This window comes from Coregonus clupeaformis, unplaced genomic scaffold, assembly GCF_020615455.1.
Source record: "Coregonus clupeaformis isolate EN_2021a unplaced genomic scaffold, ASM2061545v1 scaf0511, whole genome shotgun sequence".
Classification (NCBI taxonomy): domain Eukaryota; kingdom Metazoa; phylum Chordata; class Actinopteri; order Salmoniformes; family Salmonidae; genus Coregonus; species Coregonus clupeaformis.
This window is the reverse complement of record NW_025533966.1, coordinates 186,553-209,617: the sequence shown is the minus strand read 5'-3', so window position 1 is coordinate 209,617 and position 23,065 is coordinate 186,553. Positions and strand designations below refer to the sequence as shown.

Below are 23,065 nucleotides of genomic sequence, written 5' to 3'. Positions count from 1 at the left end.
ATATTCAATCAGACTCAAGCCTATAGCACAGTGACAATGGGAAAAGGCCTATTAACCAAAAACACTTATTAAAGGCTATTAACGAGGAGGCTAGAGTTCATTAAAAGTCATAGATTAGATTATTGGCACAGGGGGAGCTGGATCATTAACTAGGAGTGTGCTCCCATCTCCCCCGAATTTCATGCTCAGGTACCCCGCAACCCAAATGAACATGGCACACTGATTGCAATACGGAAGGTCTCTCCTACTCTTTTCCTCTAACACAAGGCCGTGTTTCAGCACTCACTCACTCACTCACAAGTATGCAGCTCTGGGTTTTAGACCATATGCAGTAGGGGCACGATGTAGCAAAAAAGTTGTGCAACGTGAAACCAAATCTGATCTTCTCATGGGACACTAGAACCACCATAGGCCAATGGCCACTGATGTTTGATTTTATAAATAAATATAATCTGCCCCCCCAAAAAAGCTATGTCCTGCTCTTACCCTGACTTTCCCTAAATGTTTTGTATTTTACACTGCTCATTTGTCAGAATTTTGAAATCACAAACAGAAAAGTATTTCGAGGCTTTTTACCTGTTTTTTTCACACCTATTCCTAATCTAATCCGCCAAAGACTATGTGCTGTAGGATGTGGGTACCCAGCCAGGCGCTAATGCATCTCTCTCTCCTCACTGAATGAATGACAAATGGATGAATGGGCGATGATTGTGCACCTTACTTCACAATTGAATTTGAATTAGGCCTAACTGAATGATAAGGAAGGTGAAGTGGTTGATTTAATTTAGAAAGACAATAGTGAAATGATGAGTTTGTGGTATGCCTATTTATCAGCAGCAAATCATTTGACCGTACACTTTGGGGGTTGATACCATTATTTTTTATGTTTTACTTTGTAATAAGCTGTTATGGGACTGTTTTATTTACTATAACTCTATTAGTAATCACATTTATTGTAAGGGAAACTAAAACATGCTACATGTTGCAGTAGGCCTTTAGAATAATGTGAAACATATCCTTGACTCTATCCGGTGAAGCAAACGATGCCAGCACACTGAATGAATGACAAATGGATGGATGGGCGATAATTGTGGAAGTTACTTCACAATCAAATTTAAATTAGGCCTAACTGAATGATAAGCAGGGTGAAGAGGTTGATTGAATTTAGAACAACAATAGTGTAATGATGAGTTTGTGTTATGCCTATTTATCAGCATTGGCACTCATGTTAATAATTTGACCGCGCCTTGCGGGTTGATACCATTCTCTTTTACGTTTTACTTTGTAAAAGTGTGCAAAGCTGTCAACAAAGCAAAGGGTGGCTATTTGAAGAATCTCAAATATAAAATGTATTTTGATTTGTTTAACACTTTTTGGGTTACTACATGATTCCATATGTGTTATTTCCTAGTTTTGATGTCTTCACTATTTTTCTACAATGTAGAAAATAGTAATTAATCAAGAAAAACACTTGAATGAGTAGATGTTCTAAAACTTTTGACCAGTAGTGTAGACAAGATTAAATTGACAATAATCTATTAAGCCTATCAGAAGAGATGGATCTTAAAATTTACAGATGCAGGGAAAGGATCATCACTTTATCAAATCCTCCTTCAGAGTCACATCCAGGTATACCATTTTGATTTCTATATAGTATCAGAAATAACATATTCAGCAGTTTCTATTACACTTACCTTTGCCAAATAAATCTCATAATTCAAGAGGTGCAGCTCTATTTCCAAATTTCACTTTTTTGAAGAATATCCATGCTGTACATGCATTCAGCACATGACCACTCGCGCGGCAGCATTGCTCTGGCTACTAAGCAAAAACTAGTAACATCATTAACTTCAAATTAGAATATGATATTTATTTATTAAATGCATCCTTTACAATTGTTCATGCACTGTTGTTTTTATTTAGAAATACGGCAAATAATTTCACTTGTGACCTGACTGGTTATATTATCATTATATTTTTCATTTCTACTTTGTCAAAAGAAGCTATAACTGGACTTTATTAATTGCTATAACTCTATTACCAATCAAATCTACAAATAAAGTTGATCAAATTGATTGTACTGTAATGTTTTTATTGTAAGGGAAACAAAAATAGGCTATAGGCCTAACTATTGTATATTTCCACAAATATTTTTTCATGCAATTAATCCTTTATAATAGTTTCTGCACTATCTATCAAGTGTTGGTGCTTATGTTTGTTGCACCTTGCGGGTTGATATGCAATATGATGCATATGCTAAAGAGGACGCCCGCAACGTTCTCTAGCCGGGTACTTACAGGCTGAAAGGAAAGGTGGTTGTAGTGTTAAAATATTTCCCATCTATTGAACACAGCACAGGATTTTGGCTATAGCTGGGTTGCTTATGTAGGCCTGTCATGTCCTACAGCTCTTGGCCGGCTCCTAATCTGTATCCCAAATGGATCCCTATTCCCTATGTTGTGCACTACTTTTGACCATGGTCCATAGGGCTCTGGCCAAAAGTAGTGTATTAAAATATCACATTTGGAGGCAGACTCCTAGTCTCCCCTCAAAGAACCAGCGTGATGGATTAAACCTCCACAAGCCATAATTCATCATTACTGTCCCTCCGCTGTGGCTTGGCAGTTAAGATTTTAATTGGTCGGTGGAGGGGTGAGTGTGTTTCACTGACTGATGTGTGTGTGTGTGCACGCGTGCGTGCGTGTGTGAACGCGCTTGACTGACTGATGATTATTGCTGGTTAGAGCCAAACGCCCTTGTCAATCTCCGGCAACCCCGTATCTCCCCTCGCTGCCCCTCTAAATCTTTTTGTTCTTTAACACCAGGAACGTGGTGCAATAATGTTTTCTTTATAGCCTAATTATGAATGATGGCATCAGAAACTAAAGTGAAGTCCCCACAGTAGTTGCTCATTCATTCAAATGGCTTCAGTTTGATAGTCGTGAAATTAAACTTCACAAGATTAGTCAATTGACTCCTTTGAACCGCTACTCCAAAGACATTTGACTGGATGGGAGTGTGTGTGTGTGTGTTTGCTTGCTTGCCTCTGTTAGTCTCCAAGGGTCCATATGCCCAAGTCCTTCTCTTAGTAAGATAAAGCACCTGTCTACTGTCATTGTACTGACTCTATTCCTACTAGTCTGTTACACTGGTCCGATATGAAGAGACTGCAAATACCATCAGTGTCCATTTAGCAGGGAAAAAGACTGTGTCCCTTGCCAGTTTGGCAAAATGATTTCAGAAACAAATATTTAAGTCGCAAAGTGCTGCCCTCGTAAAAGGTCTCATGGGGAAAATGACACCTTGCAGGCAACCATTTACAACCCCCTGCTGCTGCTGATCCTCTGTTTCCATTTCCTCATCCCCCCCGTCTCTCTGTCTCTCACTCTCTCTTTCTCTCTCTCTCCGCTCTCCCTTTTCCCCTCCCACCTCTCCCCCCTCGCGCTCTCTCTCTCTCTGCCCCCGCTCTCAATTCAATAATAAATATGTTATACACTTAGTAAACACAAAGTTAAACACACTCCGTCTCTGTCCCTGTCTCTCCAGTTGAGGAAGGCAGTGATGGACCACATCTCAGACTTCGTTCCTGGAGACCAACGTGCCGCTGCTGGTGCTCATCGAGGCGGCCAAGAGTGGCAATGAGAAGGAGGTCAAGGAGTATGCGCAGGTGTTCCTCGAGCACGCCAACAAGCTGGTCGAGGTAAGTCGCTATTCCCAACTTGTCCCCCCAGTCTTTCTCGCCCCACGCACCCAATTTCCCTTCCTTATTTCCCCTTATACTGCAGAGTTGTGATGTGCTTAACTGAGACACCATATGCAGGTATAGGATGTCAATAATGCATTCCCAAACACTACAGAGAGAGCAGGAAAATGCCAAGGAAGCTTCCACCTAGCTACTGTAGCTCAAAATGATAAGTTTGTTAGTCAGTAATGTTTGTTAGTCAGAGTTCAAAAGGTCACAGTCAGAAGATAATTCTTATTTCAGCACTATGTATAAGTTACCAGTAGACAGCCTCACTTCCATGACATTCAATAAGAGAGCTATAAGCAGACATAGAGGTGCAGTCTTGATACACCTTTAATTTATTATTTATTAAGGTGTTTTCAAGTTTTATTAATAGATTACGGTTAGATATGTAGGATATAGCAGAGAAAGTCGGTGGTGGAATGAGGGTTTGAACCACTGACTCCAGGAACATATGTGGTCCGGGGTCAGCAGCACTAGCACTAGACAAGCCCCAAGGCACACACCTTGATGTAGCTTTTTATCTAGTAAGGAACAGACACCTTTGTTTGATGTATGGTCACACAACGCACATAAATGCTCTCACCCACATGCTACTCTTTTCACATAGACACATACAATTCATACACTCTCTATTATGTCTAGATCAAAGAATAGGAAATAGGGTGCCATTTGGGGCCAAACCACTCTCTGACAGCCAGGCAAAGTGCACTCTGTTCTGGTCTGGTCTCAAAATAGCCAGTCACAAAACAGCAGCTTGGCCAGGTTAGCCAGTCTCGGGACATCTGATTGGAGGGTGAAGATCGATTCTGAGTCACAGTTGCCTGGCAAGGTTAACGTAATTCCACTGCCTAAAAAGAATAAAGCACCCTTTGCTGGCTCTAACAACCGCCCAATCAGTTTGCTGCCTGTTCTTAGTAAGCTGATGGAGAGAATTGTGTTTGACAATGACTTTCAGCATGCATTTAGAGAAGGGCACTCAACTTGTACTGCATTGACTCAGATGACAGATGCTTGGTTAAATGATATGGGTAATACAATTATAGTTAGAACTGTATAGTTAGATTTCAGTGCAGCCTTTGATGTTATTGATCATAAATTGACTGGTTGCATCACCGCCTGGTATGGCAACTGCTTGGCCTCCGACCGCAAGGCACTACAGAGGTAGTGCGTACGGCCCAGTACATCACTTGGGCCAAGCTTCCCTGCCATCCAGGACCTCTACTACCAGGCGGTGTCAGAGGAAGGCCCTCAAAATTGTCAAAGACTCCAGCCACCCCTAGTCATAGACTGTTCTCTCTGCTACCGCACGGCAAGCGGTACCGGAGTGCCAAGTCTAGGTCCAAAAGACTTCTCAACAGCTTCTACCCCAAGCCATAAGACTCCTGAACAGCTAATCATGGCTACCCGGACTATTTGCACTGCCCCACCCCATCTTTTTACGCTGCTGCTACTCTGTTAATTATTTATGCATAGTCACTTTAACTCTACCCACATGTACATATTACTTCAACTACCTCAACTAGCCGGTGCCCCCCGACATTGACTCTGCACCGGTACCCCCTGTATATATAGCCTCCCTACTGTTATTTTATTTTACTTCTGCTCTTTTTTTTCTCAACACTTTTTTGTTGTTGTTTTATTTTACTTTTTTATTAAAAATAAATGCACTGTTGGTTAAGGGGGCTGTAAGTAAGCATTTCACTGTAATGTCTGCACCTGTGGTATTCGGCACATGTGCCCAATACAATTTGATTTGATTTGATTTGATACAGTGGGTATTATTATGTTTCATTTTTACGAAGAGAAACTTTTTGCCTCAGTTGTTCCTGCTTCAAGTGTTTTTGTCAACTCAGGGCAGTTGGGGAGAGAAACTGAGACTGTCCTAAATGGCACCCTATTATCTGTGAAGGGAATAGAGTGCCATTTGGGAATTAGCCTGAAAAGAGAGATATCTGCCCTTAGCCTTATTAAGATGATAATGTGGTTGTATAACCTGTTTGTTTTCATCTGAGAACTAGGTCCCCTTCCTTGAGGGCTCGGCGCATACACACACACACACACACACACACACACACACACACACACACACACACATTCATTGGCCTTATACTACGTGACATACCAATGGCTCCTTCCCAGACAGTGGGGGAAAGGAGGAGTGAAGGTTATTAAATTATTTGCAGTTGCTGTAGTGGAGCCGAAATGAAGGGCTATTAGATGGGCATTTAGCCTCGAAACACCAGTCAGCCAGGCAGAATGCAGAGTCTGACAGTGCAGCGCACACACACTCAAAGCACACACACACAAATAAGCATGAACACACACACACACACACACTACACGTACACATACGCATCATCACTCACACGCACGCATCCACGCACACACGCATATAGGAATATTTAAGATACATGCCACCTATGTGTGTGTGTCGCTTGCAGTGATGGGAGAGGTTCTCAGATGTTTTAAATGAAGGGTCGTTTATACTAATCCTGGGTTGTTGCCTTTATTAGCATTTGACCCAATGTACACACACACACACACACACACACACACACATTATGTCCATACAGATGGATGGCTTAACGTGTTAGTTCAATGTAGGTTTCTTAAAATGTATTTAGTCACATTTGATAGCACTGTGTCTGAAAGTACATTTACATTTTTACATTTTAGTCATTTAGCAGACGCTCTTATCCAGAGCGACTTACAGGGAGCAATTAGGGTTAAGTGCCTTGCTCAAGGGCACATTTACGTCATTTTTTTTTATTTATTTTTTTTTAATTTTAATTTTTTTTTTTGGGGGGTAGAAGGATTACTTTATCCTATCCCAGGTATTCCTTAAAGAGGTGGGGTTTCAAATGTCTCCGGAAGGTGGTGAGTGACTACGCTGTCCTGGCGTCGTGAGGGGAGCTTGTTCCACCATTGGGGTGCCAGAGCAGCGAACAGTTTTGACTGGGCTGAGCGGGAGCTATGCTTCCGCAGAGGAAGGAGCCAGCAGGCCAGAGGTGGATGAACGCAATGCCCTCGTTTGGGTGTAGGGACTGATCAGAGCCTGAAGGTACGGAGGTGCCGTTCCCCTCCACTGCTCCATAGGCACCATGGTCTTGTAACGGATGCGAGCTTCAACTGGAAGCCAGTGGAGTGTGCGGAGGAGGGGGGTGACGTGAGAGAACTTGGGAAGGTTGCGGAACACCAGACGGGCTGCGGCATTCTGGATGAGTTGTAGGGGTTTAATGGCACAGGCAGGGAGCCCAGCCAACAGCGAGTTGCAGTAATCCAGACGGAGATGACAAGTGCCTGGATTAGGACCTGTGCCGCTTCCTGTGTAAGGCAGGGTCGTACTCTCCGAATGTTGTAGAGCATGAACCTGCAGGATCGAGTCACCACCTTGATGTTAGCGGAGACGACAGGGTGTTGTCCAGGGTCACGCCAAGGCTCTTCGCACTCTGGGAGGAGGACACAACGGAGTTGTCAACCGTGATGGCGAGATCATGGAACGGGCAGTCCCTTCCCCGGGAGGAAGAGCAGCTCCGTCTTGCCAGGGTTCAGCTTGAGGTGGTGATCCGTCATCCATACTGATATGTCTGCCAGACATGCAGAGATGCGATTCGCCACCTGGTTATCAGAAGGGGGAAAGGAGAAGATTAGTTGTGTATCGTCAGCGTAGCAATGATAGGAGAGGCCATGTGAGGATATGACAGAGCCAAGTGACTTGGTGTATAGGGAGAATAGGAGAGGGCCTAGAACTGAGCCCTGGGGGACACCAGTGGTGAGAGCACGTGGTGCGGAGACAGCTTCTCGCCACGCCACTTGGTATGAGCGACCGGTCAGGTAGGGACGCAATCCAGGAGTGAGCCGCGCCGGAGATGCCCAGCTCGGAGAGGGTGGAGAGGAGGATCTGATGGTTCACAGTATCAAAGGCAGCAGACAGGTCTAGAAGGACAAGAGCAGAGGAGAGAGAGTTAGCTTTAGCAGTGCGGAGAGCCTCCGTGACACAGAGAAGAGCAGTCTCAGTTGAATGACCAGTCCTGAAACCTGACTGGTTTGGATCAAGAAAGGTCATTCTGAGAGAGATAGCAAGAGAGTTGGCTAAAGACGGCACGCTCAATAGTTTTGGAAAGAAAAGAAAGAAGGGATACTGGTCTGTAGTTGTTGACATCAGTGGGATCGAGTGTTGGTTTTTTGAGAAGGGGTGCAACTCTCGCTCTCTTGAAGACGGAAGGGACATAGCCAGCGGTCAAGGATGAGTTGATCAGCCGAGGTGAGGTAGGGGAGAAGGTCACCGGAGATGGTCTGGAGAAGAGAGGAGGGATGGGGTCAAGCGGGCAGGTTGTTGGGCGGCCTGCAGTCACAAGTCGCAGGATTTTTATCTGGAGAGAGGGGAGAAAGAAGTCAAAGCATAGGGTAGGGCAGTGTGAGTAGGACCAGCAGTGTCATTAGACATCATGTACAAATGAATGGATAGCAATCGCACACACCATATTAGTTTAATGATGGTATTTATATCCAATTTCCCTTCTGTTCGATGGCACAGTATGTGTGCTTTATCAAATCAAATCAAATCAAATTGTATTGGCCACATGCGCCGAATACAACAGGTGCAGACATTACAGTGAAATGCTTACTTACAGCCCTTAACCAACAGTGCATTTCTTTTTAACAAAAAAGTAAAAATAAAACAACAACAAAAAAAGTGTTGAGAAAAAAAGAGCAGAAGTAAAATAAAATAACAGTAGGGAGGCTATATATACAGGGGGGTACCGGTGCAGGAGTCAATGTGCGGGGGGGCACCGACTAGTTGAGGTAGTTGAAGTAATATGTACATGTGGGTAGAGTTAAAGTGACTATGCATAAATAATTAACAGAGTAGCAGCAGCGTAAAAGGATGGGGTGGGGGGCAGTGCAAATAGTCCGGGTAGCCATGATTAGCTGTTCAGGAGTCTTATGGCTTGGGGTAGAAGCTGTTGAGAAGTCTTTTGGACCTAGACTTGGCACTCCGGTACCGCTTGCCGTGCGGTAGCAGAGAGAACAGTCTATGACTAGGGTGGCTGGAGTCTTTGACAATTTTGAAGGCCTTCCTCCGACACCGCCTGGTATAGAGGTCCTGGATGGCAGGAAGCTTGGCCCCAGTGATGTACTGGGCCGTACGCACTCACCCTCTGTAGTGCCTTGCGGTCGAGGCCAAGCATTTGCCATACCAGGCGGTGATGCAACCAGTCAGGATGCTCTCGATGGTGCAGCTGTAGAATTTTTTGAGGATCTGAGGACCCATGCCAAATCTTTTGAGTCTCCTGAGGGGGAATAGGCTTTGTCGTGCCCTCTTCACGACTGTCTTGGTGTGTTTGGACCATGATAGTTCGTTGGTGATGTGGACACCAAGGAACTTGAAGCTCTCAACCTGTTCCACTACAGCCCCGTCCGATGAGAATGGGGGGCGTGCTCCAGTCCTCTTTTTTTTCCTGTAGTCCACAATCATCTCCTTTGTCTTGGTCACGTTGAGGGAGAGGTTGTTATCCTGGCACCACACTGCCAGGTCTCTGACCTCCTCCCTATAGGCTGTCTCATCGTTGTCGGTGATCAGGCCTACCACTGTTGTGTCGTCGGCAAACTTAATGATGGTGTTGTAGTCGTGCCTGGCCATGCATTCATGGGTGAACAGGGAGTACAGGAGGGGACTGAGCACGCAACCCTGAGGGGCCCCCCGTGTTGAGGATCAGTGTGGCAGATGTGTTGTTACCTACCCTTACCACCTGGGGGCGGCCCGTCAGGAAGTCCAGGATCCAGTTGCAGAGGGAGGTGTTTAGTCCCAGGATCCTTAGCTTAGTGATGAGCTTAGAGGGCACTATGGTGTTGAATGCTGAGCTGTAGTCAATGAATAGCATTCTCACGTAGGTGTTCCTCTTGTCCAGGTGGGAAAGGGCAGTGTGGAGTGCAATAGAGATTGCATCATCTGTGGATCTGTTGGGGCGGTATGCAAATTGGAGTGGGTCTAGGGTTCCTGGGATAATGCTGTTGATGTGAGCCATGACCAGCCTTTCAAAGCACTTCATGGCTACAGACGTCAGTGCTACGGGTCGGTAGTCATTTAGGCAGGTTATCTTAGAGTCCTTGGGCATGGGGACTATGGTGGTCTGCTTGAAACATGTTGGTATTACAGACTCAGTCAGGGACATGTTGAAAATGTCAGTGAAGACACTTGCCAGTTGGTCAGCACATGCTCGGAGTACACGTCCTGGTAATCCGTCTGGCCCTGCGGCCTTGTGAATGTTGACCTGCTTAAAAAGTCTTACTCACATCGGCTACGGAGGTGTGATCACATAGTCATCCGGAACAGCTGGTGCTCTCATGCATGCTTCAGTGTTGCTTGCCTCAAAGCGAGCATAGAAGTGGTTTAGCTCGTCTGGTAGGCTTGTGTCACTGGGCAGCTCGCGGCTGTGCTTCCCTTTGTAGTCTGTAATAGTTTTCAAGCCCTGCCACATCCGGCCCGAGCATCAGAGCCAGTGTAGTACGATTCAATCTTAGTCCTGTATTGACTCTTTGCCTGTTTGATGGTTCGTCGGAGGGCATAGCGGGATTTCTTATAAGCGTCCGGGTTAGAGTCCCGCTCCTTGAAAGCGGCAGCTCTACCCTTTAGCTCAGTGCGGATGTTTCCTGTAATCCATGGCTTCTGGTTGGGGTATGTACGTACGGGTCACTGTGGGGGACGACATCATCGATGCACTTATTGATGAAACCAGTGACTGATGTGGTGTACTCCTCAATGCTATCTGAAGAATCCCAGAACATGTTCCAGTCTGTGCTAGCAAAACAGTCCTGTAGCTTAGCATCTGCGTCATCTGACCACTTTTTTATTAACCGAGTCACTGGTGCTTCCTGCTTTAGTTTTTGCTTATAAGCAGGAATCAGGAGGATAGAGTTATGGTCAGATTTGCCAAATGGAGGGCGAGGGAGAGCTTTGTATGCGTCTCTGTGTGTGGAGTAAAGGTGGTCCAGAGTTTTTTTTCTTCCTCTGGTTGCACATTTAACATGCTGGTAGAAATTAGGTAGAACGGATTTAAGTTTCCCTGCATTAAAGTCCCCGGCCACTAGGAGCGCTGCATCTGGATGAGCATTTTCCTGTTGATTTATGGCCTTATACAACTCATTCAGTGCAATCTTAATGCCAGCATTGGTTTGTGGTGGTAAATAGATAGCTATGAAAAATATACACATATGGATGAATGGGCAATGGCATGTGGCGTTATTAGTTTAAGTGAAGGTATGTTCATATACGCACTTAAGCCGGGTGTATACTACCCAACTTTCAAAATCCTAAAATCGCTGAACCTTTCACGTCAAACGACCAACTTGATCCAAGATGGCGTAGAAGTGTGGTCGTATACTCTGTAGTGTGTCCGTGTAAATAGCCTGTTTTTTTATTTTTTTGTCTCTTTCGTATATACAGTGAGGGAAAAAAATATTTGATCCACTGCTGATTTTGTACGTTTGCCCACTGACAAAGACATGATCAGTCTATAATTTTAATGGTAGGTTTATTTGAACAGTGAGAGAAAGAATAACAACAAAAAAATCCAGAATTTTTTTTATAAATTGATTTACATTTTAATGAGGGAAATAATAAGACCCCTCTGCAAAACATGACTTAGTACTTGGTGTTAAAACCAGGTTTGCACACATCTCAGGAGGGATTTTGTCCCACTCCTCTTTGCAGATCTTCTCCAAGTCATTAAGGTTTCGAGGCTGACGTTTGGCAACTCGAACATTCAGCTCCCTCCACAGATTTTCTATGGGATTAAGGTCTGGAGACTGGCTAGGCCACTCCAGAACCTTAATGTGCTTCTTTTTGAGCCACTCCTTTGTTGCCTTGGCCGTGTGTTTTGGGTCATTGTCATGCTGGAATACCCATCCACGACCCATTTTCAATGCCCTGGCTGAGGAAGGAGATGCTCACCCAAGATTTGACGATACATGGCCCCGTCCATCGTCCCTTTGATGCGGTGAAGTTGTCCTGTCCCCTTAGCAGATAAACACCCCAAAGCATAATGTTTCCACCTCCATGTTTGATGGTGGGGATGGTGTTCTTGGGGTCATAGGCAGCATTCCTCCTCCTCCAAACACGGCGAGTTGAGTTGATGCCAAAGAGCTCCATTTTGGTCTCATCTGACCACAACACTTTCACCCAGTTCTCCTCTGAATCATTCAGATGTTCATTGGCAAACTTCAGACGGCCCTGTATATGTGCTTTCTTGAGCAGGGGGGACCTTCCGGGCGCTACAGGATTTCAGTCCTTCACAGCATAGTGTTACCAATTATTTTATTTGTGACTATGGTCCCAGCTGCCTTGAGATCATTGACAAGATCCTCCCGTGTAGTTCTGGGCTGATTCCTCACCGTTCTCATGATCATTGCAACTCCACAAGGTGAGATCTTGCATGGAGCCCCAGGCCAAGGGAGATTGACAGTTATTTTGTGTTTCTTCCATTTTGCGAATAATCGCACCAACTGTTGTCACCTTCTCACCAAGCTGCTTGGCGATGGTCTTGTAGCCCATTCCAGCCTTGTGTGGGTCTACAATCTTGTCCCTGACAACCTTGGAGAGCTCTTTGGTCTTGGCCATGGTGGAGAGTTTGGAATCTGATTGATTGATTGCTTCTGTGGACAGGTGTCTTTTATACAGGTAACAAGCTGAGATTAGAGCACTCCCTTTAAGAGTGTGCTCCTAATCTCATCCGTACCTGTATAAAAGACATCTGAGCCAGAAATCTTTCTGATTGAGAGGGGTCAAATACTTATACCGTTGCGGCGACCACGAAGAGCCATCTGCTAGCCCCGGCCGCTAGCACACAATCAACAGCCGTAGCTTCTTGCTCGCCTGTGCTGTAGCAGCCATTCAAACTGCTCATTGGACCTTATGATCACTCAGCTGCACAGCTGATGCCTGCTGGACTGTTCCTTTACATGGTACCCCATCCTGTTTATCTGTCCTGTTTCTCTGTTTAGCCTCAGCCCAAACTTGTGTCGCCATTACCAGTTGTTGTCTTAGCTCTCTCGAATAACACCAGTGATTGCTTTATGCCTCTCTCCCATGTCAATATGACTTGCTTATTGCTGTTTTGTATTTTTTTATTGTACTATTTCACTGTAGATTCCCCCAGCCCAGCTCAACCTGCCTTAGATAGCTCCTTTGTCCCACCCCCCCATAAACGCGGAAACCGTTGCTCAATCGGTGTCTCCGTGCCTCTTTCATCGTTACCCAACGCTTAGGTTTACCTCCACTGTACTCATATCCTTCCATATCCTTGTCTGTACATAATGACCTGAATCTATTCTACAACGCCCGGAAATCTGCCCCTTTTATTCTCTGTACCCAACGCACTAGAAGACCAGTTCTTAAAGACTTTAGCCGTATCCTTATTCTACTCCTCCTCTGTTCCTCTGGTGATGTAGAGGTTAACCCAGGTCCTGTAGCCCCCAGTATCACTCCTACTCCCCAGGCACTATCATTTGTTGACTTCTGTAACTGTAAAAAGCCATGTTTTTTTGCATGTTAACAACAGAAGCCTCCTCCCTAAGTTTGAGTTTCTCCGCCAACCTTGATGTTCTAGCAGTGTCTGAATCCTGGCTTAGAAGACCACCAAAAACTCTGACATTTCCATCCCCAACTACAACATTCTCAAAGGGGCGGAGTTGCAATCTACTGTAAAGATAGCCTGCAGAGCTCTATCCTACTATCCAGGTCTGTGCCCAAACAATTTGAGCTACTTCTAAAAAATCCACCTCTCCAGAAATAAGTCAATCTCTGTTGCCGCTTGCTACAGACCCCCCTCAGCCCCCAGCTGTGCCCTGGACACCATATGTGAATTGATTGCCCCCCATCTATCCTCAGAGTTTGTACTGCTTGGTGACCTAAACTGGAATATGCTTAACACCCCGGCTGTTCTACAATCTAAACTAGATGCCCTCAATCTCACACAAATTATCAAGGAACCTACCAGGTACAACCCTAAATCTGTAAACATGGGCACCCTCATAGATATCATCCTGACTAATTTACCCTCTAAATACACCTCCGCTGTCTTCAACTAGGATCTCAGCGATGACTGCATCATTGCCTGCGTCTGTAATGGTTCCGCGGTCAAATGACCACCCCTCATCACTGTCAAACGCTCCCTGGCCCGGGTATCCTGGATGCATATTGACCTCATTATGTCAGTAGAGGATGCTTGGTTGTTCTTTAAAAGTGCTTTCCTCTCAATCTTAAATAAGCATGCCCCATTCAAAAAATTCCGAACTAAGAACAGATATAGCCCCTGGTTCACCCCAGACTTGACTGCCCTTGACCAGCACAAAAACATCCTGTGGCGTACTGCATTAGCATCGAACAGCCTCCGTGATATGCAACTTTTCAGGGAAGTCAGGAACCAATATACACAATCAGTTAGGAAAGCAAAGGCTAGCTAACTCCAAAGAGTTGTGGGACACTGTAATGTCCATGGAGAATAAGAGCACCTCCTCCCAGCTGCCCACTGCACTGAGGCTAGGAAACACTGTCACCACCGATAAATGTACGATAATCAAAAATTTCAATAAGCATTTTGCTACAACTGGCCATGCTTTCCACCTGGCTACCCCTACCCCGGCCACCAGCTCTGGTCCCCCGCTGCAATTTGCCCATGCATCCCCCCGCTTCTCCTTTACCCAAATTCAGATAGCTGGTGTTCTGAAAGAGCTGCAAAATCTGGACCCCTACAAATCAGCTGGGCTAGACAATCTGGACCCTTTCTTTCTAAAATTAGCTGCCGATATTGTAGCAACTATTACTAGCCTGTTCAACCTCTCTTTCGTATCATCTGAGATCCCTAGAGATTGGAAAGCTGCCGCGGTCATCCCCCTCTTCAAAGGGGGTGACACTGTAGATCCAAACTGTTACAGACCTATATCCATCCTGCCCTGCCTTTCGAAAGTATTTGAAAGCCAAGTTAACAAACAGATCACCGTCCATTTCGAATCCCACTGTACCTTCTCCGCTATGCAATTTGGTTTCCGAGCTGGTCATGGGTGCACCTCAGCCACGCCTAAAGGTCCTAACGATATTATAACCGCAATCAATAAAAGACAGACTGTGCAGCTGTCTTCATCAACCTGGCCAAGGCTTTCGACTCTGTCAATCACCGCATTCTTATTGGCAGACTAAATAGCCTTGGTTTCTCAAGTGACTGCCTCGCCTGGTTCACCAACTACTTCTCAGATAGAGTTCAATGTGTCAAATCGGAGGGCCTGTTGTCTGGACCTCTGGCAGTCTATATGGAGGTGCCACAGGGTTCAATTCTCTGGCCGACTCTATTCTCTGTGTATATCAATGATGTCGACTCTTGCTGCTGGTGACTCTCAGATCCACCTCTATGCAGACGACACCATTTTGTATACATCTGGCCCATCATTGGACAAACCTCCAAACGAGCTTCAATGCCATACAACACTCCTTCCGTAGCCTCCAACTGCTCTTAAACACTAAGTAAAACTAAATGCATGCTCTTCAATCAACGCTGCTTGCACCCGCCTGCCCGACTAGAATCACTACTCGGCGGGTCTGACTTAGAATATGTGACAACTACAAATACCTAGGTGTCTGGTTAGACCGTAAAGTCTCCTTCAAGACTCATATTAAGCATCTCCAATCCAAAAGTTAAATCTAGAATTGGCTTCCTATTTCGCAACAAAGCCTCCTTCACTCATGCTGCCAAACATGCCCTCGTAAAACTGACTATCCTACCGATCCTTGACTTCGGCGATGTCATTTACAAAATAGCCTCCAACACTCTACTCAGCAAATTGGATGTAGTCTATCACAGTGCCATCCGTTTTGTCACCAAAGCCCCATATACTACCCACCATTGTGACCTGTACGCTCTTGTTGGCTGGCCCTCACTACATATTCATCGCCAAACCCACTGACTCCAGGTCATCTATAAATCACTGCTAGGCAATTCCCGCCTTATCTTAGCTCATTGGTCACCATAGCAGCACCCACCCGTAGTATGTGCTCCAGCAGGTATATCTCACTGGTCATGCCCCAAAGCCAACAGCTCCTTTGGCCGCCATTCCTTCCAGTTCTCTGCTGCTAATGACTGGAATGAACTGCAAAAATCTCTGAAGCTGGAGACTCTTATGTCCCTCACTAACTTTAAGCATCAGTTGTCAGAGCAGCTTACCGATCACTGCACCTGTACACAGCCCATCTGTAATTAGCCCACCCAACTACCTCATCCCCATATTGTTATTTATTTTGCTCATTTGCACCCCAGTATCTCTATTTGCACATAATCTTCTGCACATCTATCATTCCAGTGTTAATACTAAATTGTAATTATTTTTGCACTATGGCCTATTTATTGCCTTACCTCCATAACTTACTACATTTGCACACACTGTATATAGATTTTCTATTGTGTTATTGACTGTATGTTTTGTTTTATCCCATGTGTAACTCTGTGTTGTTGTTTTTATCTCACTTCTTTGCTTTATTTTGGCCAGGTCGCAGTTGGCTTACCTGGTTAAATAAAGGTTAAATAAATAAGAATAAATAAATAAAAATTCTTTCCTGTCATTTTCTTTGTCTTACCAATGCAGTGAGTACTCACACTGAATGATGTGGCACAGACGGTGGTCACACACTACAAGATTCTTCACTTGGTCGTGCGAAAACAGTGATGTGATGATGCGATTAGATTTAACGTAGCTACAACGAGATGTGGCTCAAAGCAGCCTGTCACGCCTGACTCTGGGGACTGTTATTTGTTGAGTCAGGGTGTGATTTTTCTATGTTGTGTAGTTCTATGTTTTCGATCTAGTATGTCTAGATCTATGTTGGCAGTGTGGTTCCCAATCGAGGCAGCTGTCGCTCGTTGTCTCTGATTGGGGACCATACTCAAACAGCCTATTGGCACTAGTGGGTTGTGGGATCTTGTTCTGTATAAGGTTTGTTGTGTGTTACCGTAGGACTTCACGTGTCGTTAGTTTATTGTTTCGTTGTGTGTTTATTCATGTAAATAAACATGTTTGCATATCATGCTGCGCCTTGGTCTGACCCGTCCTTCAACGAGCGTGACACAGCCTCATAAACGTTTTCAGTCAGACATTCACGCTTGCCATACAGAGTTGAAATATCTAGCCAACATTTTGAATTGAATAACATTTCTTGTGAACTGCAGAGCTGTAACGATTTGACACGTTGGCTTTGGTTAAAGTACAAACGCATACTAGTAGTAGTCATTGCTTCTGCTTGAGAGTCTACACATTCTGGGTGATGCTAAACGATATCATCATCTCACTGGCTTCTTCTCATTGGCTATTGCTGATCACCGTTCTCAAAACTTGTCGTTGCACATCTCACCCCGACAAGAGCATTGCAGATTTTGTGCAGACAAAATCAAACATGTTTAAAATATCGGGACGCCTGGGACTGCTCAAAGATGAGATCGGTAGCCCTCAGATTGTGTGTGCTGACCCTAGCGTCGTGAAGACCATGTTCCCGAGTAGGCGACAACATGGGGATTTTGTCGCCTGATCTCAAAAACATGTCTGGGACAGCTAAATCAGGGCCAAAATCGTGTAGTGTACACCCGGCTTTAGATGTGTTTGCACCGTATGGGTATGAAGTAGGTTATGTTCAAACGGATGGCTGTGTGTTGGCGTGATTTAATTAGATCTAATGTACTGTATGTACTGTATATTTATATCTCTGTGATCTCATCAGAAGCTGCTATACATAGTTTATATACATACCAGGCAGAAATTGCTCACGCATCCATTTTTCCCTAAGAAAGTTGTGTGTTACCGAAAGTCATTGTAATTTGCCGTCATTGTCACTTGTCATCATCGTCATCATCATCATCACTACATGAAGCCAATGCTGTTAGATCCTACTGAAGAAAGGAGAGACCTACGTGTAAGCTATTACTGGTTGCTCCCTCCGTCTTTAACTCACCGAGGTCAACATTGATCAGTGTTCAGTATCAAAGGGGTTGTTACCATGTTGGATCTGCCCTTCATCAAGCCTGCTTTGTCTCTATTTGATCTTGTCTGTCTCGGGCCCCAAGTTTCCCCTCTCGGCACTCTCCCAGGGCCCTCTGATCACCTTGCACGGTCCCAAGTTCAACCCCTGTACCCCCTTAATCACATCACCCTCATTAGCACCTGCAGAAAGCCACTAATTAGATAATTTGATTGGCCGGGACGGGAGGCGACCGGAGAGGAAAGGGGAAAAAGATGCAATAGTGCAATAGTCCCTCGGCGCTGTAAAAAGGAAAATATTTATGATGAGCTTTTGTATGACCTTAATTAGCCCAAATTGGATTGGGGCTTTTGGAGTTAGGAACACACTTGCTCTGTCTGGTTTGCCATCCCCCTCCAACCCCCATCAGCCTCTTTATTTCAACTTCCTGGTCTGAATATTATGGAGCGGGACATGTTTTTGGCAGGTGGGAAATGGGACTCTGTGAGTTGGCCAAGGAATATGACCGTTTGGGATATACGGCGTATGACAAGCTTTAGCTACACTTCTCATCATTGTGATATTGTACTGTCAGTTGCCCAACTTCAGCCGTAGTAGGCACTTATTCATAGGGGGAGAGGGAGAGAGGGGGAGGGAGGGAGAGAGAGAGGGAAAGTGAGATAAAGATTGACAGTGACAGCGAAAGATTGACAGAGATAGGGAGAGAAAACAAAAAAGAGAGAACCTAAAAAAGAGAGGCTTCCGTGTGTTAGGGTTCTGTTGGCCAGCTGCACTCTCTGTGTTAGGGTTCTGTTGGCCAGCTGCACTCTCTGTGTTAGGGTTCTGTTGGCCAGCTGCACTTTCTGTGGTAGGGTTCTGTTTGCCAGCTGCACTCTCAGTGTTAGGGTTCTGTTGGCCAGCTGCACTCTCTGTGTTAGGGTTCTGTTGGCCAGCTGCACTCTCTGTGTTAGGGTTCTGTTGGCCAGCTGCCGTGTCTGTGTTAGGGTTCTGTTTGCCAGCTGCCCCTCTCAGTGTTAGGGTTCTGTTTGCCAGCTGCCCTCTCTGTGTTAGGATTCTGTTGGCCAGCTGCCCTTCCTATGTTAGGGCCTGCTAGTGCTGTGGCTACAGAGCTCTCATCAAATCCCAATACTCCTTAATGAGTCGAACCTCTCCCTGACCCGCCATCCCAGGAAGACTTCCAGCGAGGAGCGCCTCGTCTCTCTTCAAAGACCCAAGCCGCCTCTACTCCCTCCCTCCCCTTCTCCTTCTCTCCCTCCTTCCTTCTCCTCCACTATAGTTGATACCCTCTTAATTATCTCTCCCTCATTAACAATAAAGGCTCTCAGTCTCCATTATATTAGCGCTGACCAAAACCCTGACACGCTCTCTTAACTGAAACACAGGATGAACATTATTTAGTCCCGGATATCAAACTGCCTCCCGTCTTTTGTTTTGGGGGAACATTTATTTTATTATTTGAGGCGGTAGTTATTAGCTTGGCGCTACCCCGTTGGACATCGCAAGGGCGTTGCGGTCCATCACTATTCCAATGTTGAGCGAGTCCGTCCCTGACCTTGGCTCTACGTTGGCAGGAGGCCACTCCGGAGGGAGACTCATTCCGGTCCCATCCGTAGGCCTGTTTCCTTTGTGTTTCTGTGCAGGACCTTCTGGCGACGGCTCCTCTGCCCTCTTCTCTCTCAACTCTATACCAACCAATCAGTGCCTGCCTCTGTACTCCTTTTGTTTGTCTGAAATAATTCTAGTTTGTGTTGCTATTTTTTCTTTCACCTATTTTTTTCACAATGGGTCAATGTCATTAGCAGTGCATGGTCCCATCCTTTCCAGTCTGAATTGTTCAGAAAATGTTTATGGGTAGGTTAGGGTTCCCTCACAAATGAGCCACAACACGATAAAGTAGAGCTACCTGTTTAAAGCTAACAGCCATGCCGTGCTTACCGGTTAAAAAAAGTGACTTATATGGTTAAACTCCTGAGACAAACCCCCTTCTCTGGCCTTTTGTCCCCTGAACTGGCCCCCTAGCCTCCCTTCTTGGACCACATGCAGTCATGACCCTTCCCTTACCCCCTCTTCCACCCCCATTTCCCCCTTTTTTAACCTCCTTCCATTTTCTTGTACTCTGACTTCCACTTCAAAGCAGCCACTTTTCTTCCCAGTTCTCTCTCTCTCTCTCTCTCTCTCTCTCTCTCTCTCTCTCTCTCTCTCTCTCTCTCTTGTCCCTCTCTCTCTCTCGCTCGCTCTGTCCCTCTCTCTCTCTCTCTCTCTCTCTCTCTCTCTCTCTCTCTCTCTCTCTCTCTCTCTCTCTCTCTCTCTCTCTCTCTCTCTCTCTCTCTCTCTCTCTCTCTCTCTCTCTCTCTGTCTCTCACCCATGCCTGTCCTCATTAATATGATGTCTCAATGGTCCCTGGTTTTGTCTGTAGTTTATTTCTAGTACAACGTCCCATGATAACATTACACCCCCTTGTAGTGCTTTTGTCCCTTAACTCCTGCTTTGCATAGCATTTGTTTCACCCCCACTCTTCATTTAGTTTCTCTGTTTCTTAATAGTCGACCGCTAGCTCCCATTAATAATGCATTGTTTACAATTGGCCCTTTTTAAAAAAGAGTGTGTTTTAATGAACGAGGTAAAAAGGCACTGCCTAGTTCAATATTTTATATTTGATTTTTTATCATAGAGCGAATACTATCGCTGGGATTTTAGAAACCATAAAATAGCAATGTCTTTTTAACTTTAGTCATTCCTGCACTTCTAGCCCAACCTTTAAGAATTGTGTCTTAAATGGACTTAATTGCCCTTTAAAAGTGAAAAGTGAAAAGCGGCTGTCCATGTTGTTCATTGGTGTTTTTTCTTTATACTATAACCTGGACTAAACCAAATGGAAGTGCACGTCTCCCCTGTCCATTATCTATGTAGTCAGCAGTAATAAGACCTACCGATGCCACCAACACTGTTCCCATTTACAATCTCAAAGTAGCAGTTAATTGTCTCTGCGAACAGACTTTTCTCTGTGTCATTCTCCGTGCCCTATTCAAATATTGCCCCCCTTACGCAAGAGGACTTGGAACACTGTTTTAATTTCTGCTGCATCAGTTCATTAACTCACCATCCTTTAGATTTAAAGCAGTGACCTTACTCGGGACGGGAGGGGGGGGGAGACCGAGAAACGAAGGGAGGAAGAAAAAAATGGTCGATGATTATGCAGAATCGATAGGGGAGTTGAATGTAACCAATATCGGATCGCCTTCGCGTCGCGCCGCGAGGCTGACTGTGGCAGTAAATATTATTCCGGGGCGCGGAGTGCATTAAGCTGCCGTGTCGGGAGACAGCGGTGGGGGGTCGGGCGGATGGATGGCTGTTGGAACAGGTCTATTTGTGATGACCCAGACCTTTGGGCAAATGGTTCATCCCTGCTCCGCTCTGGGTTATGGGCCTCAGAGGAAATCTGGGCACAGGAGATGGGAAGCAGCAGACAGCTTTTGGAGGGATTTACAAAGAGATATATCAACGCCCCTCCTTCTCCTCCTACCCACCCAACCCCTCACCCCTCCCTTCATCTCCCGCTAAAGATGCTATTTTAAGATTGGGTTGGATCTTCTCCGAGGTTCAAATAATTAGTCATCAGAAAAGGAACTCTATCAGATTGGCTTCTACGCCACGGTCACACCTGCTTTCCAGATGATCTGCGTCGCCTGATACCGACCGTCCGACCCTACAGGGGGATAGATAGATCTCAGAACACAAACTAGATCTATCCACCACACGGTGTCAGAGATCTCCTGTGCTCAGCAATCATAGGTGACAGCAGTGGATTAATAGGAGGTTGAAGGTGATTTAACTGTGATGTAGGGTAACCAGATCAATAAATCCACAGGTTACAGCTAATACGTCGCAGCTGGGATGGGAATCGCAACAACTGGGATCGGGACTGGAGCAGCCATAGCCTTGGTGTCTATCAGCAACACTGACTCAGCAACACTGACTGACTGACATTTTTAAAAAATCCCAAGGTTTCCTGTAATCCCGGTTGAAAGATTCCCGGCATCAGGAGGGAATAAGCAGGAAGTCCAGAATCTTCCAACCAAGATTTTCAGAAAAACCTAGGAATTTGGGAAAGTTAGTTTGCAATGCTAGAGTTAGAGAGCGATCCCAGTCTTCAATATGTCAATTTGAAAACCACCACTTCTTCAGTCATTGTGATGGTTATATATTTAAAGAGGTTCCTTTGGTAGGTCTGATGTATCATTTCTGATTGGTCACAATTATTTATTTAGCTGATATCTACTAGCTGGATATGCCTCATGGCAGTAGTGATACTAATTTAGGTCAACGGTCCCCAGGCATTTATGTCCATTTGTTTAGCCTCGGCGATAGAACCCGTCTAAGTGAGACATGTTCTTTTTGCTCTGTCGCTGATGTGAACTGTGCGTTCATATAGTCCCCGTGTGTGGGAGGGGTATTTTTAAGTGACAGGAATACATTCATTATTCAAGGTCAGATGTATAATGGAAACCTCAATGCAGAACAAACACACCTAACATTGATTAATCTATACGGAGAAATCAGTCATTATTACTTGACTAGTAATAATAGTCCTCTCTTAGAAAAGTATAATGTTAACTTTAATGCAGAAACAAACACATCTAATTTATGTATATTTTAGGAAGGTTTGGTCCTTATTACTTAAAGCGTTCTTAATGAATTTGATTAATATGAAGAAGAGGGTACAATGTTCCATCTAATAGAGAAAGTGTATAGAGCGAACTTAGACCTATTTATAGTCTACTAGTGTCCTTTCCCTAGATATCTAAAACAATAAAGTGAACCCAAACCACCCATCCCTGAACCAGAGTTGCTTGCCACAGGGTTCTGAGATGTAAAGACCGGTTAGCCCCAAATTGAAAGGCCGGCCCAGCGAATTAGCCTTTTCATCTCCAATCTAGAATACAGTAACTGCTGCTTAGTGGCCCATTATGTCCTGCCCAGGTCTCTGTGGACCAGCGGGGACAGGGGAGAGGGCGGGGAGTGAGGGGGATAGAGAAAGAGAGGGCGGGCAGAGGGAGGGAGGTAGAGAGAGGGGGGGTCGGGGGGGGGGGAGGAGAGATGGGATGGGAGGGGGTTGGGATGGGAGGTAGGGAGGAGGGAGGGAGAAATCAGCCTACTACTGGAGATCTGGGCCAGATGTCGGCTCGGGAAACTCTGACTACCACAACCCTTTCCCTGGAGTTCCCGACTGCATGAGCTACAGTACGTTAGCCCAGTCCTCCTCCAGAAATATCCCAGCTAGCAATTCACCTCCAGTTAC

The 23,065-nt window shown here is 45.3% G+C and overlaps 1 protein-coding gene across 1 annotated transcript in view; it reads left to right on the top strand.

Moving 5' to 3' along the window:
• The window catches only part of LOC121562910 (catenin alpha-2), a 150,673-nt gene that overhangs the window by 30,663 nt on the left and 96,945 nt on the right, over positions 1–23,065 (top strand). The window contains 2 exon segments of the mRNA XM_045215777.1: positions 3,547–3,579; positions 3,581–3,700. Coding sequence (XP_045071712.1) covers positions 3,547–3,579; positions 3,581–3,700 — 153 coding nt within the window.